The sequence below is a fragment of the Epinephelus fuscoguttatus genome, linkage group LG4 (genome assembly GCF_011397635.1).
Source record: "Epinephelus fuscoguttatus linkage group LG4, E.fuscoguttatus.final_Chr_v1".
In the NCBI taxonomy this organism is placed as follows: domain Eukaryota; kingdom Metazoa; phylum Chordata; class Actinopteri; order Perciformes; family Serranidae; genus Epinephelus; species Epinephelus fuscoguttatus.
The window spans coordinates 43,280,266-43,303,529 of record NC_064755.1 but is presented as its reverse complement, the minus strand read 5'-3'; the positions used below and the strand labels follow the sequence as shown (position 1 = coordinate 43,303,529).

Below are 23,264 nucleotides of genomic sequence, written 5' to 3'. Positions count from 1 at the left end.
ATCACAGACTTCTCAAAATGTAATTTATGTCTGCAGGCGAGGTAGTTTTGTTTGTTTGTTTGTTTATGGGCATGCATCTCATGGCGCTCAGGTGAGTTCGGGACTTTATAAAAAGGTAGTGACCAAATGCCAGACTGTACACAGCAGGCATCAAAGACACACAACTCCAGAAAAACACAAATATAGAGAGACGAAACGCAACAGAAGAGAATCTGAGCTTTTACTGTCACTGACGAGCATCTTTACAAATAGTAACCGACAATCCTGCGGAGTCTAAATCTGGAGCTAAATTGCAACAGGGCAAGTGTTGCACTATACCAGGATATTTTGAAATCCTGACAGTCTGAGTTTTAACACCATCAAAAATACAGATGCTCCACTTTCCAGTAACCTGATAATAAGATGCTGTGTTGAGGCGATGTCTTGCAGTACACATCATGCGCCACCAGAGGTCAGTCTCTACTGGTAAAACAGGCAGCTGAGCTGAGAAAGATGGCGACTGCTCGTGGAGGGGATAACGTTACAGGACAAGTCCAAAGCTGGCCATCAACAGCAGAGGGAAACACAGCATGTCAACAGATTAGCTGTGCTGCTGCAGCTGCTGCATGGAAATGTTGTCTTACAGAGTGTACACCAGTGAAAGGTCAGGACGTTATGAAGCAGGGTTTTCCACTCATTTATTTGTGGCGGCCCACCACCAATCAAACATCTGCCACCACATTTGATTTTCTATTTTCAGACCGGCCGTTCGTTAGGTGCGCTGTTGAAATATATTTATACCATTTGGTTATTCATTGCTCCAAACTGTCGGACTGCAGAGTGCACTCTGGGTACAGACGCAGCACCGATCACACGCAAAGTGTTTTAGCAGCTGGAGGCAACTTTTTGTACTTGTTCTTAATATAAATGAAGCTTTTTGCTCGCTGTTTTTGTTGCTACATGCGTCATGTTTCTGCGGTCTAAGCGCCTGGAGTTTTTGCTGGAGCGCTCTGAACTCCTCGAGGTGGAAAAAAACTTCAACTCAGAGCAGGAAAGTGCCCCACGTCATCTCTGCTTTTTCCCCCATTGTCCAATTGGATGATTTGAGAGGCGGGCCTTCTGTGGTGGTCGGTAAACAATGGAGGAGAAACTGGTGGTAGCTGTTGCTGGATACCCAGAGCTAAACGACTTTACACACCACAGTTAGCACCATCTCAATAGAAAACAGCAAGCGTGGAAGCAGATAAGTGCAGTACTTGAAACGTCCATGATGGAGGAGAAGCTCCTGGACCAACTGGTGGTACTCCCCATGGTCCAGCCTCTTTTTTAGGGTCTCATGTACCCACACAGATCTCTGTTTATCTGCTGACAGCCTCTCATCCTCATCCTGGATTTTAACTTAGCAGCCACACACAAAAATTTAGAGTAAATGCAATTCCAGTAAGGTAAAGTTAAAAAAAATGTTCGGGGGGAAAAGTAAACGAGATTGTTTCGATACAACTGAACGACAGACTCCCTCTGCTGTGAAAAGGAGGACTCAGTGTGGTCGTACGCAGACAGACGTGTCTGATCAGGTTACTGCTAACATACATTCAAACATATGGTGTGTGAACATACTGCTCCTGTATGGGAGGAAACACACTGCTGCTGCAGCTGTTAGCTCTGCGTCATGTATGTGTGTCAGACGGGTTTAATGAGGCTGGAAATAGGAATCAGTTAAAACACAATGTTGTCTGTCTTTAACAAACATGACTGTCCGCAGAGAGAGACGTTTATACTGCAAATACACACACACACACACACACACACACACACACACACACACACAGGCCAGTGTGTTGCTGCTGGTGGCTGAGAGCCAACTTAATCAAGTGAAGGTTTGTGTGTGAAGACAGATGAGCTGCTGAGCAGACAGCACGACGACACACACATCACACACACACACCAGTGCTCAGGACTAAGGAAGGAATTTGTCTCATCATCACAATTATTAATGACAAATTCAACCAGTCGATTTTGTGCCAGACATAAAATTAGCATAATTATTTTAAATGAAACGACTAAATCCACATCAGCCTCATAAATACTGACAAGATATCACACTTTGTCCCAAAGAATCAAATCAAACCCACCGTCAACAAACTGTAGATTCTACTACACACTAAACACGTCTGTGTGAATAATGCTGCTGAGAGACTGCTCATAATTATTACTCTGTCATTCTATAATAACACACACTCCAGTACACATGATTTATCCATCAAGACTAAACTCCAGTTGTTATCACCGTTTTAACTTTTAACTAAACAGTCCTGCAAACAAACAGGAGGGTTTACAGTAACATGTAGAAATAGATTTTTTTAACTGAAATTTTCAGACCATACTTGTTGCCTTGTACTGTATATGTATGAATGTGTGTGTGTGTGTGTGTGTCAGGGCGTTTCTTACTGGGTAGCAGCTCTCTGTCGGCTGTCTCTGTGCAGATGGGATATGGATAGAACAGGTGACCCTTCTCCAGAGGATACGGGATCATTCTGAACGCTGCAAACACACAAAAACACAAAGGTTTAATTAACAAAGGGCTGCAGGCGGCTAATTACCTCTTCAATAATTAACTGTGAATTACCATGTGGCCAGTGTGTGTGTGTGTGTGTGTGTGTGTGTGTGTGTGTGTGTGTGTGTGTGTACTCACTGCCCTCCCAGGTGCAGTGCAGCAGGTTGAGCGCCCCCTCGACCCTTTTCCAGTGCTGCAGGTGGAAGAAAGCGTAGGCGATGGCCTCGCTGTCTCCTCTCTTCAGGATGTGTTCTGGAGGAAGAATCAGACTCTTCATCTCCAGCAGATACTGAGGAGGAGGAGGAGGAGGAGGAGGAGAAGAGACAGATGATCAGGTGACAGCAGTTTATCTGAATTTGACACAAATGGTAAATAAAATGCGTGTGGAAAAGAAACTGCATCTAAATGGCCGCTAAGAACCTGATTAATCAAACCAACAGCAGTCGTCTGTGAAACACGTCAGTCTGACTAGAGTTCATCATCTGTAAACTTTAATGTCAGGTTCAGACTACACAACATTTTTGTCTGTTCCTACAGTCACTATGTCACATTAGGCAAATCTTGCCATCAGACCTGCCACACTACACGTTGGTCCACAACCAAACCTCACTGGTCGTCTTTCACAATGTGCCATGATGTCATTGGATTATTTTTGTCCTATTTTTATAATTATTTTTATTATTATTTCAGTCACTGTGTCTGTTCATGTATCAGCCAAGGTGTTATTCTTATTACAAAAAAATGTCATCAGATGGGCGGAGCTACATTTGAAGCACCAAATTCAAACAATGACAGTCACTGAATCCTCCACAACAAGTTCCTGCAAGTGTTTCACAATAAAAGCCTTTTCAGGAAATGAAGGGCTTCTCTCAGCTGAAATGATAGGGGGCTTTTAATTTGAAATGGATACAGGAAGTGTTGAGTTTTAAATGACGGCATGATGCGTTAACTTAACAGGATTAAAACTAAAAACAGAATGAGAAACAAAGGCCTGTTTCTAATGACGTGTGTTGAGGTGCAGCTGGTAGCCTCTGCAGCTGTGCTGAGTCAAGGCCCAGACACTATGTGAATTTTATTCCTTTATATCCATTATGAAGAAAGAACATTCTTTGCTAGCTTGATGCTAATGGCAGTACTCAGCGGGTTGATAAAGTGCCTCTGCTGTTTCCTGTTTACTCTGTGTGCTAACGTCCCTACAGGAAATATCTGAAAGGCTGGGCTGTTGTTCTGCAGTTTCCATGGCAGCAGATCGCTCTGTGTTTCTATTGGTCAAAGTGACGGCTGTGATGGGAGAAGTTGGGAACAACAAAAAGAAAATCAAACATGGCAGACTTTCTGTCAGGACGTCATGAGGCGTCCCAGATGTGGCGTCAGTTGTTGTCTACTACAACACACTACACGAGATGAAACGATGGATTATTGCGTGGGACACTCATCAACGAATTTAGCAGACACCGTACAACTCTGAGTTGGGCTTTAATCGGGCTGATCTGAAGTCAGAATAACTCAAAACAAACCAGATCCTGAGTCACATTAAATTCACTTTGCTGCTTTTTATTTCTCTATTTTTCTGTTTCTATACTGACAGTGATTCACATTATGAAATAGTCAGATGGATTAATTTCATGAATAGAGCAGCACAAGTGTGAGTTTAACATCATGTTCAAAGTAAATGACGTGTATTAGCTCAGTTTTATTGTGAATTTAAGAACCGACTGAACTGATAAACAGCAGCCGACAGACTTTATTATTTCTGAGCTGCTGTCGTTCTGAACATTTAATAGTTTTAGAGTTTTGTGCATCAACACGCCATCGTTTAAAATATTATCACAACAGGTTTAAGAAAAGATCGTTTCTCTTACCATGAACTAAAACCTTGACCACACATCAACATGGCAGAGTGTAGCTTATCACTCATATATCTCTATCACTGGATGATGTGTTTGAAGTCTCTGTTAAATCACACGTCCTGCTCAGTTTACATCATGCATGTTGGTTGACAAAGTTCTCTTTATCAAAAGCGACTAATTATCTAACGTGTTTATTTAAACCCAGTGTGAGTGTGTGTCTGCTGTTGACAGAAACAGATTCATGTCAGAACTCAACCACAGCCAATCATGTTTTACGTAAACAGTTTAACACCTTCACTGATAGGAAGCTGAGCCTGTGATCACAGTATGACCTCAGCAGCTGTAGTGTGTGTGTGTGTGTGTGTGTGTGTGTGTGTGTGTGTGCGCACTGTCAGTATTTATGAGTCTCACTTTAGGGACGTGAGGGTTGAACTCCACCGCTCTGTGGATGGCTTCTACTGCGTTCATCTCTGCTGTGCTCAGCCCTCGCCTGGATGCTGCTTCTGGAGAAAATCTACACACACACACACACACACACACACACACACACACACACACACACACACACACACAAATACTCCTGTCAGTGATCTCACATGGGATTGTACATCACTATATGATCTAAGTCATTTTGAAAACAACTCCCACAGTAGTGAATAAAGACGACTCTAACGTCACTAACCAGCTGCTGTGTATCAGAACATCACACACATCTCTGACATGTGAAGAGCGTCTGATACTCACATAAATAATATAAATAAAATCAAGTGAAGGTTAAAGAACACTTGGATTAACATGTGAGGATCAGAGCCGCAGAAAACTCGAGTACATCACCAACAGATACTTAGACTGTTTCAGGCTGGAGATCGTGGATTTAATAATGAACAGAAAAGGGACACAGGTGGATTATAATCAGGAATAGGATGATATGAAACTTTCATGTCACAGCTATCCTGGCCAAAATGATTGTGAAGTGATGCTCAGGACATGTGGAAGCTTTCTTTCCAATCCTCACTGACAACAATCCCACTCTGGAAAGTGCTGCACCATCTGCTGGTTTGACTGGGCCTGATCAAAGACCACCATTTGTGGTGGACTTTAAATCATGGACCTTCTGGTGGACCAAATAACATCAGGTGCAGCAGCATCTGTTCGTCTATGAAGTGAAGCAGCAGTACGGAGTTTAACTGTAAAGTAATTATTAGACCAAGCAGTGCTAACGAAATGTCAACAAACCAGTAGTGTGTTGTTGTTGTTGTTGTTGTTGTTGTTGTTGTTTCTGGCTCATAATTACCACAAAAAGAAACAAGATGAGATGAGATGATGTCATCGTTTCCCAAACTCTGTTTTACACTTCCACAGAGATAAACAGTGACCAGAGTTTAAACAAAACTCAGCTTTAGTGACCTAAAGCTCAGTGTGCATGTGAACAAGAGGCCCAAAACGTAGAGAAAATATCAGTTTACAGAAACATCGGTACGTGTAGACGGGGCGTTATGGTCTCATGTTTTATCCTTGAAACACATCGCAGTGTAAACGCTGTGTGTAACATTATCTATTTAACCATGCGACTGTACGAGGTGAGATCCATTAGAGTTATTGCTGGAATACTCCACCTTTCTTTGGGTGTAGATTTGTGGTGACGTGTGTTCGTGTCGTGACGCTCTGAACCATCCAAACGTTCCCTCAGGTAAAGATTTCTGAGCTGAGGTTGTTATCGCGTTTAACGATGGCACAGCTGTTTCAGAGCTGTGAGAGCGGTGATGTGTCTGACTGAGAATACTGAACTTCACCACACCTGCTGATCCAGACTAAATTCACCTTCACTGAGCTGTCTGCGTGTTGTGCTGCTGCACGAGGTGCACGACAAGACTCAAAATATTTATCAGGAGAATGCAGAAGAATTTATCTTTTCATCTATTTTTTTCCATCTTTTTTCTCTCCCACACATGTCCCCTTGGGGACTCCGTAGGGATCACTTTATCTCACATTTTGTCAGAAACAAATATTTTTATTTCATGACAGACACAAAACACACACATCTTTTTTAAGTGAACATTCTTTTTAGTGACAAACAATCTTACAAAGTGAGGCTTTTCAACTGTTTGAAATGATCCCAACTCCATAAAACTTAGGACACTGTGTAAAACACAAATAAAAACTTTTTTGCTTTTTTTTTTACCTATATTTACTGAATAACAGTGTGAAACAAGATATTTAATGTTCAAACTGATACTTTTTTTTTTTTTTATTAACACTGAATTTGATGCTGCAACACGTCCCAAAAAAGTTGGGACAGAGGCAACAAAAGACCGGGAAAGTTGTGGTATGCTCAAAATACACCTGGGACACTTCACAGGTAACAGATTCAAGTGTCATTATTGGCTATGAAAGAAACGTCCTCAAAAGGCTCAGTCGTTCACAAGTACGGACGGTCACATTGTGATAACTGTGTGGGCGAATAGTCCGACAGTTTAAGAACATTTTTTAATGCACGATGGCAGAAATTTAGGATTTCACCATCTACAATCTAAAATATCATAAAAAAAATTTAGAGGCTCTGGAGAAATGGCTGAAAACTAACACTGAATGCCTGTGATCTTTACTACATGGGCTGAGGAACACTGTGGAAAACCACTGTCAGTAAACACATCGCTGCTTCTACCAATGACAGTTCGTGCTCCCAAACACATTCTGAGTGTTGTTAAAAGAAAAGGTGATGTCACACAGCGGTGACTCCTGTTCCAACTTTATTTTAATGTGTTACAGGCATCAAATTTGTGAGTGAGTGAGTGAGTGAGTGAGTGAGTGTATATTCACATTAAACAATGACGTTTATCAGTTTTTTGAAACTGGAGTTGTAGCTTTTTATATGAAATATGACGATGCTTGATTAAGACCTTTTGTGTTTTTGAATTTGGTGTGTGTGCAGACTGATTTTCTTTTATTGGTTGTTGCCCAGCAGTCTCTTTCGGTGCTGCTGGACATTATATTCATGATCATCCTGATAATGGAGAATTCAACATGATCAATTTACTGTGTTTATTATTGCGAACATCTCTAGTTCTCAGACCACTTTTGACACTAAAATGAACATTAAAAATAATCAATGGGGGAAAAAAAGATAAAGCTACAAACAGCTAATATGAATGTTTTGTGTGTGCACATACGAGTGTGTTTAAATGGGTACACAGATTAAATAAAGGCTCTTTCTGTGGTTTATTGTGTGCACCATTATGATATGTTTTACAGTCATAAATAACCCTGTCCCTCTGGTTGACAGCAGCACACTGACAGAAACACTCAGTCACAGTGATCGACCCTCCAGGCAGCTCTGCATCATAGAGCTGAATAACTGCTCACCCACTGTCACTAAACCAGCTCCTCTCTCATTCACACTGAGCAGCTCCCGGGTCATGTTAAACTCTTAAATAGCAGAGCAGGTATGTAGCAGAAGAAAAGCGATACTCACTTGTCCGATACCGCCCTGGCTTTGAGCAAGGCTGCTGTGTAGCATATTGTTGCAGATTTGGGTAAGCTAATATCTGTGGGGGAGACACAAAGCAGACATGTCACACTGCAGCCGCCTCGAGGGGTTTGTGAACAAAGATAATGAGTTTGGGTTTCATCGCTTCGGGGGTGTTATCAAGTCTTATTTTTCACTCGTCCAACAGTTCAGTTTGATCTTAATTCTTTTTTCACTGATGTAAACACGACTCCAACACTGAGGCTGAGATATTCTATATTAACGTAAACATGGATGAATCAAAGACACTGTCACAGCTTTACCAGTGTTGTGTTACATCCTGACAGATCGATGTTGTATATCTTTATGTAGGTTGGTTTACAATGTCTGCTGCACTCTTTACTAAATCCTACATATCTATTAACATCATCACTGAGAACAGTTTCACAAAGTAAATCTATTAAATTTCATGTTTATTTTGCCAATTCAAGTGAATTTAAGAGCTTTTTTTCTGCCAAATTAACTCAAGTAAGTAAAAAACGAACATTGCTGTGTAAGGAAGCCATGGATGGCCGTGCTTGCAATTATTTTCTAATGCCATTATCCTGGGGCGGTAGAGCGGGCATCCCATGTACAAAGGCAATGTCCCCCTGCTGCCATTCATACTTAATCTGTCCCGTCTCATAAAGCCAAAAACCCACAAAAAAATCTTAATGCCATCATCTCAAGATCAAGAGTCAATCATTTTATTATCTTGAGATAAAAAAATAATTAAACACGAGAAAACAACTTTTGCTTTATCGAGACAGCGGGATAATTACAGAGAACTGTTAATCCACTAATAATCAGAGTAATAGAGTCAGAATAAAAATGGGAAGAGGCTGCTCTGATTGGAAGGAACCGTCAGTCGGGTTGAGAGAGATGATGTAAACCCTTGATAAACCCTTTGAGGCAGCTGTGGCTCAGAACGGAGAGCGGGTTGTCCACTAGGGCTGCAACTAACGATTATTTTCATTGTCGACTAATCTGACGATTATTTCTTCGATTAGCCGACTAATCATTTTATCTAAAAAATATGTTAAAATGTTGAAAAATATCGGTCTGTCTCTCCCAAACCCCAAAATTATGTCATCTAATGTCTTGTTTCATACTCACGCCAAAGGGTTTTAGTTCACTGTCACGGGAGAGTGTGTAAAGCTGCCAATATTTGAACGTAAGAAGCTGCAGTAAGAGTATTTTGGGGTACTTTATAGTACTTTTCTATGACTCAAACTGATTAGTCGACTACTAAAATAGTTTATTATCTTAATAGGCGATAGGTCATCGATTAGTCGACTAATCTTTGCAGCCCTATTGTCCACTAATTGGAATATCAAGGGTTCGATCCCCGGCTCCTCCAGTCTGCATGTCGAAGTATCCTTGAGCAAGATACTGAGCCCTAAATTGCTCCTGATGGCTGTTCCTTCGGTGTGGGTGTGTGTGTGTGTTAAAAACTGAGTAGCAGGTGGCACCTTGTGCGGCAGCCTCGGCCACCAGTGTATGAATGTGTGTGTGTGTGAATGGGTGAGTGTGACTCATAGTGTAAAAAGTGCTTTGAGAAGTTGAAAGACTAGAAAGACGCTATACAAGTGCAGTCCATTTACCGTTGATGTGTAGTTTTCATCAGCTGCTACAGTTGTCATATCGCCACCTGATCTGGGATTTTTTCATTTGTACTTCGGTCAGTGTTTGTTGTCTTTAATTATAAATATAAATCTGAAATGACTCATAAGTAAGAAGAGGAAACAACTTTTGTCTTCTCGTGATAACGGGTTGGTTATCTTGTTCTCGAGATAACAGCTCTGAAGTTAACGGCATTAAAAAAATAATAGCAAGCACAGCAGTTATCGGCTTCCCTGGCTATGGAAGTACAGGTTTGTAATATTACATACATTTATTAGTTTAAAAAAAAAACAGAAATCTGTCTGCCAAAAAAACAAACAAACAAAAAAAACTATAAAGTAGTTTTACAGCATTAATGAACATTTGAGTGGGCACACCACATAAGACATCAAGTACTTTGCCATCATTATACTGTATATAAACTGGGTTTTTAATTTCTATGTGAACACAGATAAAATCGTGGCGCTGTGTGTTTGAGTTCCTCACCGTCGTACTTGGCCAGAACGGCCTGGACGTCGGCGTAGTTCTGGAGCTCTAGTAGCGACTCCAGCAGGTTCTCGTGGATGTTGAACATACTGAGGAGAGGGAACTCCTTCATTAACTGGAAAACACACAACTGTTGTTACATGTAATACCGGACAGGGGGCGACACATGCACAGTCAGCAGACAACAGCTTTGGGTCATTATTATACAGTTACACAACGCTGTCTAGTTAAAGCCTTGTAATGTGAGTGAGTGTTGGACGTGTGGAGTTCAGTCTCCTGACAGCTGTAATCAAACTGATCTCATGTCGTCAGGAATCAAAGAACAACCTCCTGTCAGTCGTGTGTGTGTGTGTGTGTGTGTGTGTGTGTGTGTTCTGCTGGCAGACTGTGTACTTACATCTCTCATCATTTTAACTGCTTCTCGTGTTCGGCCGAGCTTTCTGGAGCACATGGCCAGTCTTCTTTTTATGTACACCAATACGTTGGTGTCTCTTCCTGGTGGAGGGACACACACACATGATGTCACACATGCAGACCTCTTTTACTGGTCATATAAACAATTATGTGATGGACCAGTTTCCACCCGCTCATACTCACTGTGCTGGGCTTCATACTGTGTACCGTGATGTTGGAGCTGTTGGCTGCGGCGGTAACAGCCCTCTCCAGCTTTTAGCGCCTGTTTAAACAAACGTTCAGCCTCCATGATGGTTGTAGCTTCTTCCTCCGCCAGCAGGATGTACGCTGTCGCACAGCTACAGGAGAGGAGAGGAGGAGAGGAGCAGGATCTGTTAACCAGGAAATTACAAACTAACCTTATTCTCATATCCTCATGGAGACGTTCATTGATTTACCAACTCAATACACAGGGCGTCTTGTTTGTCTACACAGTGTGGCATCTCTGTGCTTTAAAACTGCGCTTACGCTTCATGTGTTTGTAAGCAGCATCTGACAGAGCACTGATCAAAGAAGTTTTCCTCTGAGTCAACGGGCTGTCACGGCCTTGATATGAGCTGAAAGCAACACACAGCACTGCTACAATTCCTCTGCAATGCCTTTGTAGTCACAGATGCTCCTAAAAATAAACCCACACTGCAATGAAAACAACTTGTCTTCCCCTATGAATGATGCAGGTACACAGAGGACCAATCTGTGGTGAGAAGCATCAACCCTCCCTCCAACAAAACCTGCTGCTTACAATCTTTCAGGTTATTCCATATTGAAGTCTACTAACTAAAGAGCTGCACTGGGATCCCCGACTCAAATCATGTGGGAGGGGGCGGCGTTAACTTTGCTGCAAGTGGGAGCAGGCGGTCAAAAAGCAATCAGCAGGTCGCGGGAACTGTTGGAATATAACGAAATTAGAGGCGCCTCTCCTGATCAGTGTGTTTAAAGTTTGTCTCTTTATGGTCCCTCTCTGTGTTCCGGTCACACATGATGAGAGGGTGTGGGCTCACCGGCCAATCACAACCAAGTTAGGTAAGCTTCTTTACTTTAAAACATGACATACAATGTGATAAATGTTTGTATTTTTGTATTAATTAGTGTTGCAACCATAAGTGACAGCTGTTCATATGTAACCAGCCCTCACCGACCTGAGCAGAGTACCCAGCCCCCTCCAGGCCGTGGGATCGGGTGGGGAGAAAACACACAAGATATCTTCCATACCCTGTTTAAAATCCTTAAACAAAACATCTAAAACTAGACCCTGGTGTTGCCTTGTTCGTTATTGCTGGTAGAGATGCAGGCGCAGCAGGCCAAGCAAAGCACCCCAGACGTCCCTCTCCACAGCAATGCTTTCCAGCTCCTCCTGGGGAACCCTGAGGTGTTCCCAGGCCAGATGAGATATATAATCCCTCCAGTGTGTTCTGGGTCTGCCCCGGGGCCTCCTACTAGTGGGACGTGCCTGGAACACGTCTAATGGGAGGTGCCCAGGAGGATCCTGATCAGATGTTGAACCACCTTAACTGAAGCCTTTCGACGCAAAGGAGCAGTGGCTCTACTCCGAGCTCCTCCCCCTATCTCTAAGGCTGAGCCCAGACACCCTACAGAGGAAACTCATTTCAGCTGCTTGTATCTACAATCTCATTCTTTCAGTCACTACCCAGAGCTCATGACCACAGGTGAGGGTTGGGGCGTAGATGGACCAGTAAATCGAAAGCATCGCCTTCTGGCTCAGGTCCCTCTTCACCACGACTGTCCGGCACAGCGCCTGCATCACTACAGACGGCACACCAAACTGCCGATCCATCTCACGCTTCATTCTACCCTCACTCATGAACAAGACCCCGAGATACTTGACCTCCCTCGCTTGTGGCAGTAACTCACTCGCACACAGAAACAACATCAGCTCTCAGTGCGTTCTATAATTCAGCCTTTGACGCAAAGAAGTAAAATCTGACTCCATGGACGTTGCTACTCCAAAAGACAGGGATGGTCTAATTTGATAGGAAGATGGCAGTCACAGCTTGTGACTTAAGATGATCTAGTCTGTAATTCTAGCTGAGTAAAACCTACAGTCGCTTCATCCTTAAACAATTTCCAGTTCCATTTAAAAGACATTTCTCGGCTCACTGCTGGTCAGTGATGTTTGAATCTACTGAGCTTCATGAGGCAGGTTATAGGTAGAAAATGAGAACAAAAATCAATCTGTGTTTTCTGCATGAATAAAACTTTAAACAGGAGAATTAAAAATTGACAGGGCACGTTCTATGCTCCAAGGACTCCCTGTTTCACTGGGTATCATTATAATAATTAATTATCACCACTATTAACACAGACCATTGAACAGATTTATTTGAACTGTACTTTTGATTTCTCACATTAACACATCACTATTTTAAATGATAACCAACAGTCCCAACAGCTCGTCTCAGGGGGTCTAAAAGTCCTAAAACAACACACATTTATACAGAGATGAAGTGAACTCACTCTTCGAGCTCCAGAGCTTCATGTGCTGCAGAGATACGAGCCTGTGGGTTCCTCTCTCTCCACGCCTTCTGCATAACTGTCACCAAACAAACACAAAGAAGAACATTTAAAGATCCAGTGTGCAGGATGTAGGGGAGCTAATGTTTTAACTGGGACAAATCGTAAGTCACATATCACCCCAATTCTCACCTCCCTCTGTTGGCTGCCAGTTAACTTCAGAATGATTTTAAGATTCTTTTAATAACTTTTAATCCTCAACATGGTTTAGCTCCCAGTTATACAGCTGAGCTTCTGACTACCTGTGCTCCAAGTCATGACCTGAGATCATCAAGTCTACCCTTGCTAGTCATCCCTAGATCGAGGCTGGCAACTAAAGGTGACTGGGATTTTGCCATCGAGGCCCCGAGGCTCTGGAATTCTCTGCCTGAGGAGATCAGGCTTGACAGCACATTACTTGTTTTTAAATAATTGCTTATGTAACAGAGTTAATAATCTGGTGATCCCACACACCATCACAAGCTGTCATTATGGAAGGTGCACTGATTTTAATGTTGTTTGTTGAGATGTATTAGTTACCACAGAGATTTCTTAGTTTTTTTGTATGTACTTGAACGCCACACTGACAAGGTCCTGCAGACTTCACTGAGGAGCCCCCGTGCTCTGTCACAGTCTGCTGTCTCTGTTGCCTTCAGCTAAGCTTCGCCAAAAATACTTTACTTTTTATGGTTAAACGTGCGTTTTATTTGCCGTAAAAGCTCCTGGAAACACTAACTAATGTTCTGTGATGATGTTGGGTGGTTGGAGATGTATTTTAGGTTACTGTGCAGGTAACTTTATTAGCTTGTTAGCTGTGAGTGGCGGCTAATCCAGGTGGTGTGGCTGTTTGATTTGCTGCAAGCCTTACATGTTTTGTTTCAGTGTATGTTGAGCTGTGGAGGCTGATTGTCTTGTTTTAGATCCACCAGTGCCAAAATAAATGTGGGTGCAAGCCGGACAGTGACAGAGTGGGTCATTATTTAATCGACACGATGTAAGAGTACTAACCTGTTACACTTAAACTTATTTCATAGGAAAGCTTTCCTTATTAATGCCTGATTTGTAACTTTTGTGTTTTATTTCCTTTTGTGCTGTTTTGGCCTCTTTTTGTTTTCTAATTATTGTTATAATTGTCTTACTTTCATGCACTTTGTGAAGCACTTTGTTTAGATAAGTGCTCTACAAATGAAGCTATTATCATTATATTACATCACCACCTACGCACACAAATGACGATGCTGTACTGTATATGCACGTGTTTGCTTACTGGCGTCAGCAGGCCGCAGGTGGTCTGAGTCACATGTAAAGAAGGTCTGATGGTCTTGTGCCGACAGATTCATATCGTAGTATGTCAGCGGCTCTCGACCTGTTACCCACGTATATCTGAAAACAAGCACAAAGATTGATAATCAGCAGTGCACTAAGTGAAAGATCAAGAGAATGAAAGACCTGAGCTAATTCAGCTGCTCAGATGTTCCTAAGATGTTGTTCAGATAACAGTAAATGAGTCACAGCCTGTGCAGCCTTAATGGCTATTGTACTTGACTGAGATTGGCCGGAGCTCCGCATGTAGGTTTAGAGGTAGAGAAAATGACAGGATAATTACAACATGAGAAATGGGAAAGTGGAGGATGACTCAATCGGAGGAGCAGGAGGCAGAGACATCAAAGAGAGGATAAAAGGAAGAATGACAGAGAAGTGAAACTGATGAGCACAAATCAAAAGGAAGGAAAGTAAAAGAAATGTGAAGAAGAAGAAAGGATGAGAGGATGCACAGAGACAGAAAGGAGGAGTTGATAAGGAACAGATGATGGTCAGAGGAGAAGATAAATGAAACACGAGGATAAAGAGAAAACGGCAAACAGATGACGGAGTGTGAGGTGAGAAACAGAGTAAGAGAAGGAGAAGAAAGAGTTTATCAAACACAGATAAGGAAACACGAGAGAGACTGATTAGGAAAACAAACACACACACATCAGAGAGAGGGAAGAAAAAGAGAGACAGTGGAGGCCTGAGCTCAGCTGCCATCACTCACCGATTATATTCAGCTCCACGAAATAAATTCAGCGGATTTCTCCATACTTTACATTCTGCAGGAGGGAGACAGACAGAGAGAACAACAGTGGTGATGAGTGTCGAGGGTAAAGTCGACACTGAGCCTCCTCGCCACACTTCAAAGGGCTTGACTGTGCGTTCTGCCATCCGCCCTACAGCTGCTTGACTGGCTATCGACCTCTCTGAGCACAGCTGACAGGGAGAAGGCCCAAAAACTCCTCAGCGACCAAAACATGCCTCTGCACAAACTCTCACTGCCGTCAGTGTTTCGGCTCACAGCACTCAACAGATAAATGCAGGATACAGGATATAAAGATTTGGGGGTTTGATATGTTGATACCAAATATACTTTTTGACATGTGATAAATTTCCCAACAGAGAGGGAAACTCCGGCAATTTTACTCATCAAGATCAGTCCCTTTATCATAAAGAGTTTGACTCATTCTGAGAAAACACCTGTAAAATATGACCTATGACTCTGGAGGAGCTGAAAACCCCCTGATGATGCAATCATAGTTACTATCTTTACTTTAGGGAAAACATTTATAACAGACAACTTGTGTGACGTGCTTAAGTTTTAAAGACCTGAACATTTACATGAACGTTGAGGCAATCCTGATGCATTGTTGAAATTGTAGGGTTCAGTGGTTTTACAGCTTGACCCATACTTGGTACCAAAGTCCTGCAGCGGGTCAGGTAACCCACGAAAAGCTGTGTAATAAAAATATGTATAAAATATGTATATATATAAAAAAAGGTACGGGAAAAATGAACTACACGTAGATTGTTATTTTTTGTTTTTTCAGAATAAACCAAAGTTAAAAGCTGTGCAGTACATGTGTAATATTCTAACATCTAAATCTCTATTATCAAGCTGCAGTTCCTTTCCTTTTCCAGATTGGAAAAGTGGGTGGGACTCACTGGCACTGTGTTACAATGGTTCAAATCTTACTTACAAGATAGGGACTTTTTTGTGTCAATTGGTAACCATGAATCTGCGCAAACTACGATCACATGTGGGGTTCCTCAAGGGTCCATTCTCGGACCACTTCTGTTCAACATCTATATGCTACCCTAGCCCAGATTATGGAACATCACAACATCTCCTATCATACGTATGCCAACGACACACAACTCTACATCTGAGTGTCATCACCCGACTACAGTCCCTTACTCTCATTGAGTAACTGTATTCATCAAATCAGTGACTGGATGTGCCAGAATTTTCTCCAGCTAAATCCAGAAAAGACAGAGGTATTAATTTTTGGCCCTAGAAATGAAAGGGCAAAGATCAGCGCCCACCTTGGCTCTATGTCATTGACAGCTACAAATCAAGCCAGAAATCTTGGTGTTATTATTGACTCAGACCTGAACTTCAGCCGCCATTTAAAGTTTATTACTAAATCTGCCTATTACCACCTAAAAAATATAGCTAGAATTAAGGGGTTTCTGTCTAAACAAGACATGGAAAAACTTATTCATGCATTCATTTTTAGTAGGTTGGATTATTGCAATGGCTTATTTACAGGCCTTAACAAAAAATCAATCAGACAGCTGCAGCTGATTCAGAACGCTGCCGCCAGAGTCCTTACAAACACCAGGAAACTGGACCATATTACACCGGTCATTAAATCGCTACACTGGCTTCCTGTGAGTCAAAGAATAGATTTTAAAATCTTACTGCTGGTCTACAAAGCCCTGAATGGTCTCGGACCAAAATACATGCTTGATCTACTGGTTCCCTACGAAGCATCCAGACCCCTTAGGTCATCTGGAACAGGTTTGTTGTGTGTTCCAAGAACAAGAACCAAGCAAGGTGAGGCAGCATTCAGTTATTATGCTCCTCACCTGTGGGACAAACTTCCTGCAGATCTGAGGTCTGCTCAAACTGTCAGCTCCTTTAAATCAGGGCTAAAAACACTATTGTTTACTGAAGCATACTCTTAGATTAAATACTTACCTGCTGTATTCTACTGCAGCGTACTTTTTAACGACACACTGCTGATTTATGCCTTTTATTATTCTACTTCTTTTCTTATCCTGACTGTTCAATGTATTGAGCCTGTTTTTATTTTATGTTACTGTATTTTATTATTATCACTATCATTCTCAATTTCTATTTCCCTTTTTAATCGACTATTTTTACTGTTTTAAATTGTGTCTTGTTGCTTTTAATGTCTCTGTAAAGCACTTTGAATTACCTTGTGTTGAACTGTGCTATACAAATAAACTTGCCTTGCCTTGCCTTTTATTTTGAAAGTCAGTGACACAAGTGTAACCTTTGACCCCGTGGTCACATTGGTCACCGACGTGGAGGACTCCAGCCATGAAACTTTGCAGCCCGAGGATGAGGTGGCAGCCTACATGGAGTTCAAGACACCCAAGGAGGATCCTTTGGAGGTTTGATGGTGGTGGAAGGAGCATGCTAAAATGTTTCCTAACCTGGCAGTGTTTGAATGTTTTCACCATCCAGTCAAAGAGACGTCCAATTCAAGTACGGAGAACCAGCTTCATGTGAGGGACTGGGGCCTGGATGGGTTTGATCACATATCCCCAATATATCCCCGAAACTATTAAACGCCAACTCTGCTTTTATTTGTATGTTTTTCCGACAGGAAACTGAAGCCGTTATCTCTGCTCTCTTCGACGCCAGACCCCACTGATAACAACAGTAATTTTACCTGCAGAACACAGGAGCTGCTGCTCTACAGCTGCCTCCATCTGTTATGTGTTTGTGTTGTGGTGTCAACAAAAGCACGCTGTTTAGCTTCTGTGCTGGTTAGGAGGTCAGAGGGGTACAGCTAATGTGGAAGATCGATAACACACAGTTCTCAAAGACAGCTTGACTCAGTCACAAGACACAATCTATTTTGCCTTGAAAAATTAATTTAAATGATTAACTGTTTCATTTATCAACTTATAATTTCAGCACCAGCTACCATCTTTAAATCGAACCCAATCCTGACATTACAAAGAGTAGAGAAGCCACTATAAACACTTTCAGAAATACTAACCCTCACTGAAAAACAAAAAGACACATTTCATGACTAAATGTGGAGCCACACTAGAATCAGTTCAGTCTCACACACCTACTGAATTCACACTGTACTACATTCTTTCAGTTCAAGTGCAGACTCTAACTAATCAATCAAGTGTCTTCAGTGAAACTGTCTGTCTGACACTTCTGCTGTAACAAAAGAAAAGAATATGCGACACCCTGCAACTCTGATTTGAATGGAGGGATTTACAGAGAGTAGATTATTAGCCAGAAAACTGAGGATTAGTACAGTGGAAATAATTAGACTGCCTTTCTTCTCTCAGTCATGGCTTGTTGATTTCATACAGCACACATAATCCTTTTTAATTCAAAGTTGTTTGGCTGAAAACAAAAGCAGGCTGCATGGTGTCTCCACAAACAGTTCAACAACAGGAGAGATTAAACTGATCAAGCGACTTTATACATCATTACAGTTTGAACTTTCACTTTCATCAGAACTTTGGCTCCTGCTAACACGATGTTCAGTGTGTAGAAAGTGCTGCTGCACAGAATCAGACTGAGCTACTTGATGTATGCTGCATTATGGATGCATATGTAGGATAAATGTTTTCCTGTATTATCCGCGAAGGAACCAAAAGAATTATTCAACACCGAGAAATTTCCTCTTTTGAAATGAATGAATTTCCACTGGGGAGCAAATTCACATATAACGGATTAACCACGATCAAAGCATCGCTGATGTAGAACGCAAAGCCAAGAAGGCGCTAAGCAGAGCTCACTGAGTGACTGTGCAGGATGTCACTGGACAGACAGACAGAATTTTTTAGATTTCTTAGATTTCCTCTGCTGGAGTTCAACAAGTTCACTGTGAGTCACTAAGTATGGCCTCACTGTGCTTTTTTTTAAACACAGCAACACCTCTTCTTTAAACGTTTATCAGAACAGAGAGCTTTTCCTGTTCGCCTGTTTCTTTACTGGGGCTGTAATCGACTCAGAATTATGTCAGTCCGATTTGACTTGGCTGTTCAACACGAGTATTCGACTATTCTTTCCTCTTTTTTCCACATACAGTTTGAGAATCTTAGTTTAGAGTTCAGCGTGAAGGTCAGGGTGACAATCAGTACGTTTACATGACATTAGAGAAAATTGATTTATCGTGTCAGTCCGACTAAAACCAGACTTTTAAAATCCATGTAAACATGTTAGTACAAATCCTGGAGCTGCTCCACAAACAGTAAAAAAAATGCAACCACTACTAAGATGAAGGTATATTTCCAGATTCACAGTTTGAAGCAACACATCCAAACAAAACTGTGGACAGAGTTTCTCACATAAACCTTCTACAAGCTGAGACAGTTCCTAACGTCAGTGCATCAACACGAACAGGTGACAGGATGGCAGGTGTTGTGCTGCAGTGTGAACAGCTGTCTGTATCTGCAGCAGAGAAATGATTCTGATAGCGATCCTATCAAAAACAATATCAGTAAAAACAAGTGTGAAAGCCTCTCCCCAAACTCTACATTAAAATCAATGCTTTCATTGCCTTCAGCAGGCCGCTGGGGTTTGTTGCAGTGCGGCTGAAAAATTGCTTTGACATTTTACAACATTTTGGCTCTTTAGTCCTCCTTTTTGAAGTTAACACAGCAGAACCAAAGTGAAGGGCAGCAGTGACCGGCAAAGGAATGAGATCTGGAGCTGAAAGTTAAAGTGAGCAGGGACTCTGAGCCGGCCCTTTGTAGCTGTTAGATAAATACATGGTGGTAATGAACATTATAACATGGCAGTGAGGCGTCCATCTTTCTGTTCATGTTCTTCGCGTGTTTTACAGGGTTCATACAGACATGACAACATGAAATTTAACAACGTCCAGGTACTTTTTTAAGCACTATTTTTTTTCATTTTCAGGGGAATTTTTATCAAACATAAATAAAGTATATGATCAATGTCTCTTCTCAGTGAAGGGTTACTTATCACACTCTTTTTAGACATTATTGTATACAAATCCTCAACACAAAGTTCCAATCCAGAGAAAGTTTCAGAGCGAGAGCATCAACGTAACCACAGAAACTGACTTCAACTGAACACACAAGTGGCGCCCTCCTGCCTGCACATGGTGCCTATCAGACAGATTTGTCAGCTCGTTACGACAGGAAGGAAAAATTATCTTTAAAATAAAACCATCTGAATTAGCGCAAGGAAACAATGTGAGCTGGAGCTTAAGTTTCAATGTGAGTTTGAGGTGGAGCTATGACACCGCTGCACTGCTGAAGACAGACGACAACAAATGACAGTGAAAAGCTGGCTCATGACATTAAGTCATGTTAAGTTTAGCCATACCAGCATAGGCCTGCTGGTTTTAATGGAGTTTTAGGAGGTGAGTAAAAACAAACTATGATGGGGCAGGACATCACCAAGGAGAGGAGGAGCACACCACAAGACGTTGATGTGTCAGAATTTAAAAAAGAAAAAGCTGAGCGATTTGATTTTATTGACTTGATGAACAAAACTTTTGTCAAATTAAAAGACAGCGTTATGTGGCTCATTCGAATTTCAAGGACTTGTTAAACACGTATAGATAGAAAAATGGTATTTTCATAAAACTGTCTGTGCAGCAGACAGACAAAAATACTTTTGAAATCGGTGCTTTGACCAGAGAAGACAGAGGAAAAAGGGCTGTGGCATTCGTTTCTCATCACAAGGTAATAAACCTACAGCTACCAGAATGCATTGCATCATATCAGACCAATAAACGCTCCCACTGGTGGGTGACATAATGCAAACTTGTCCGTTTGACACAGTGATGGCCAGCTGGTAACAAATGATCTCCTATCACAGTTAAACAGCAGCTAAAACATGTTTCTGAAAACATCTGAGGTGAGAAACAGGCAACTCAGTAACTCACTTCCTGTTCACAAACTCTCACTATTACAGCTAAACACGGCACTAAAATATGTTTCTGAAAACATTTTTGGCAAGAAATACGCAGTGCAGTAACAGAATCTTGGTTCATATTCACACAGCACTGCCCAGTCACAGTCACAGTCATAGGACAGCGGTAAATTGACAGGAAAGGGAGTGAGCGGGGGATGATGCTCAGCACAGGACCGTGGGCTGGAACTGAACCCAGGACTCAGCCTATAAGGTGTGCACACTCTACCAGGTGAGCTAGATGTCGCCCCTTGACCTGCTTCTATACTCTTTGTGTCTGTGGTGGCATAGGTGGTGGGCAATACGAAAATGTGCAGGTACAGACTGTAGTTTAAGCAACAGACCAGGAGAGCCAGCGAAACTCTGCTGGGTGACATGTGATGCATCATTTGCATCATTTGGCAGAGTTCTGTCAGGAGGGGAGGAGGGATATCAAGGCACGAGTTAGACTGAGGGAAGTAAACCATAGTTTATTTACACACACTACCCACATTGTTTGTTTGTTTTTTTTTTTAAAGAGACAAATGTAAAATAATACCATGAAAACATGTTTCATTGTACAAATCTCCCTTCACATTTTCTTGATCTCATAGAAGCATCTTTTTATTACCAGCTGGTCTCTGTTTCTACTAAAATGCTCCCTGTTGTGAGTGATGGAAATGTTGGCGATGATGTCAAACACCAACACAGAGCTGTATACTGATGTTAAAATCAGGCTCTGTCCTGCTTTCTGTCCTGATGCTGCACACAGCTCTGTGAGGTGCTCTCATGTGTGTGGTGGATGTTCCTATCAGCTCTTACCGGACACACTTTGTCGATTAGAATCTGCCTCTCCATTACTGGTGTTGGAGTTGCTGGGGGAGCTGCTGTCCACTCCGCCCAGCAGGGGGCGCAGGTGACTCACAGACACCTGCTCTATGAAGGACGTCCCATATTTCCTGAAATACCACCACTCAAATATCTGAGAGACAGAGACAGAGAGAGGGAGAGAAAAATATTCAGTTTAGTTCAGTGGTGACCACATGGATGAGTAAAGAAATACTTCATGTTTCTCCTCAAACAGAGGTGATAAATCTAAACGATGCAGCCAACCTGAGTTTCCACATAAAACAGGATGAACACATAAAGACAATTACTGGCTGGTAGCTGGTTTAGAAAAATACCCTGTCAGCTAAATAACTTCAGCTAGCAGCTATTCCCCATCTGCTCCTAACACCAACTTTATGATTTCAATTAGACCGTGGACTAAACTACTCCAGTGATTAACACTGTCTGCACCACTAGTTCTCAGCCGTGTGCCACAAAAGCCCTGGAGTGTTCTCCTACAGAATTTAACCAATCACCACCTCCAGCCTGAGAGGAGCGGAGAGGAACTAATCAGTTAATCCTGCTGTTTGGTTGGACTGAAACTCTGCAGACTGTTGGGTCATGGTGGCACACGTCTGAGAAGCACTCAGATGACAGAGTGGCTCGTCCATTAATCTGCATGTTAAAGTGTCTCTGAGCAAAGCACTGAGTCCAGGCTGCTGCATGGCATCCTCATGTGTGTGTGTGCGGTGAATGAGAGGAACTGTACAAAGCTTTGTTGTGCTCTCAGGGAAAAGCACTGTGTACTGTGAGTGCACTCTATTTATCTTTATGTCCCCACACTGGGTTCGAACATCACTCTCCTGTAACAAATCTGCACATACTATTTCTAAACCAAACTTCTGCCCGATCACCTTATACTACCTTTCTGACAGTATGTGAAGGTTGCTGGTTTGATTCCAGTCCATCTGTGGCGCTTCAGCAAACACATACTGGTGATACCACAGTGAGAACATTTTGCCACGGATTAACGGGACACAGCGCCAGTGCCAGATATTTTACCAGATATTCATCTATGACGCTCAATATCTGTAACATGCTAACTTTTGTCTTAAATGTTACATCTTCAGATCCTCTCATTACTTCATTTACTTCTCATTACTACTTCTTTGTCTCCTCAACATTCAGGTCGTAGTCACCCCAATAGCACATGTCCATGAATGCTACCTTGCTCATAAGGTCCCAGCTTGCCTCTGTCAGAGCTCTGTGCTGAGTCTCTGCTGCTGCTTTAAGGCCAATTCAGTTTCCCCATGTCCGAAAGGGTCTGCATAGGTCCGTGTGGTGTAAATCCCATCAATCATCCATTTCCGTGACGGTCCACAGGTCTTTTCCTGTAACCACGTGGACTGTAGGTACAGCAAGAGCACCGACTGCACATGCTCCAATCTCTTGCTCCATGCTGCAGCCCAGTCCAAAACACTGCTGTCAAACCAGCCACTGCAGCCTCACCACAGT

The 23,264-nt window shown here is 42.2% G+C and overlaps 1 protein-coding gene across 6 annotated transcripts in view; it reads right to left on the bottom strand.

The window, feature by feature from the left end:
• Positions 1-23,264, bottom strand: part of LOC125886746 (suppressor of tumorigenicity 7 protein homolog) — a 92,836-nt gene that overhangs the window by 6,000 nt on the left and 63,572 nt on the right. For 4 of the 6 annotated variants that reach the window (XM_049573043.1, XM_049573042.1, XM_049573044.1 and 1 more), the window contains 11 exons: positions 21,744-21,903; positions 14,997-15,051; positions 14,229-14,344; positions 12,926-13,001; positions 10,595-10,749; positions 10,395-10,492; positions 9,998-10,127; positions 7,856-7,928; positions 4,795-4,897; positions 2,672-2,822; positions 2,428-2,520 (listed from right to left, as the gene is read on the bottom strand). In XM_049573043.1, coding sequence (XP_049429000.1) covers positions 2,428-2,520; positions 2,672-2,822; positions 4,795-4,897; positions 7,856-7,928; positions 9,998-10,127; positions 10,395-10,492; positions 10,595-10,749; positions 12,926-13,001; positions 14,229-14,344; positions 14,997-15,051; positions 21,744-21,903 — 1,210 coding nt within the window. The remainder of the gene's footprint in view (positions 1-2,427; positions 2,521-2,671; positions 2,823-4,794; positions 4,898-7,855; positions 7,929-9,997; positions 10,128-10,394; positions 10,493-10,594; positions 10,750-12,925; positions 13,002-14,228; positions 14,345-14,996; positions 15,052-21,743; positions 21,904-23,264) is intronic. The other 2 variants (XM_049573047.1, XM_049573045.1) reach the window with 1 other exon arrangement.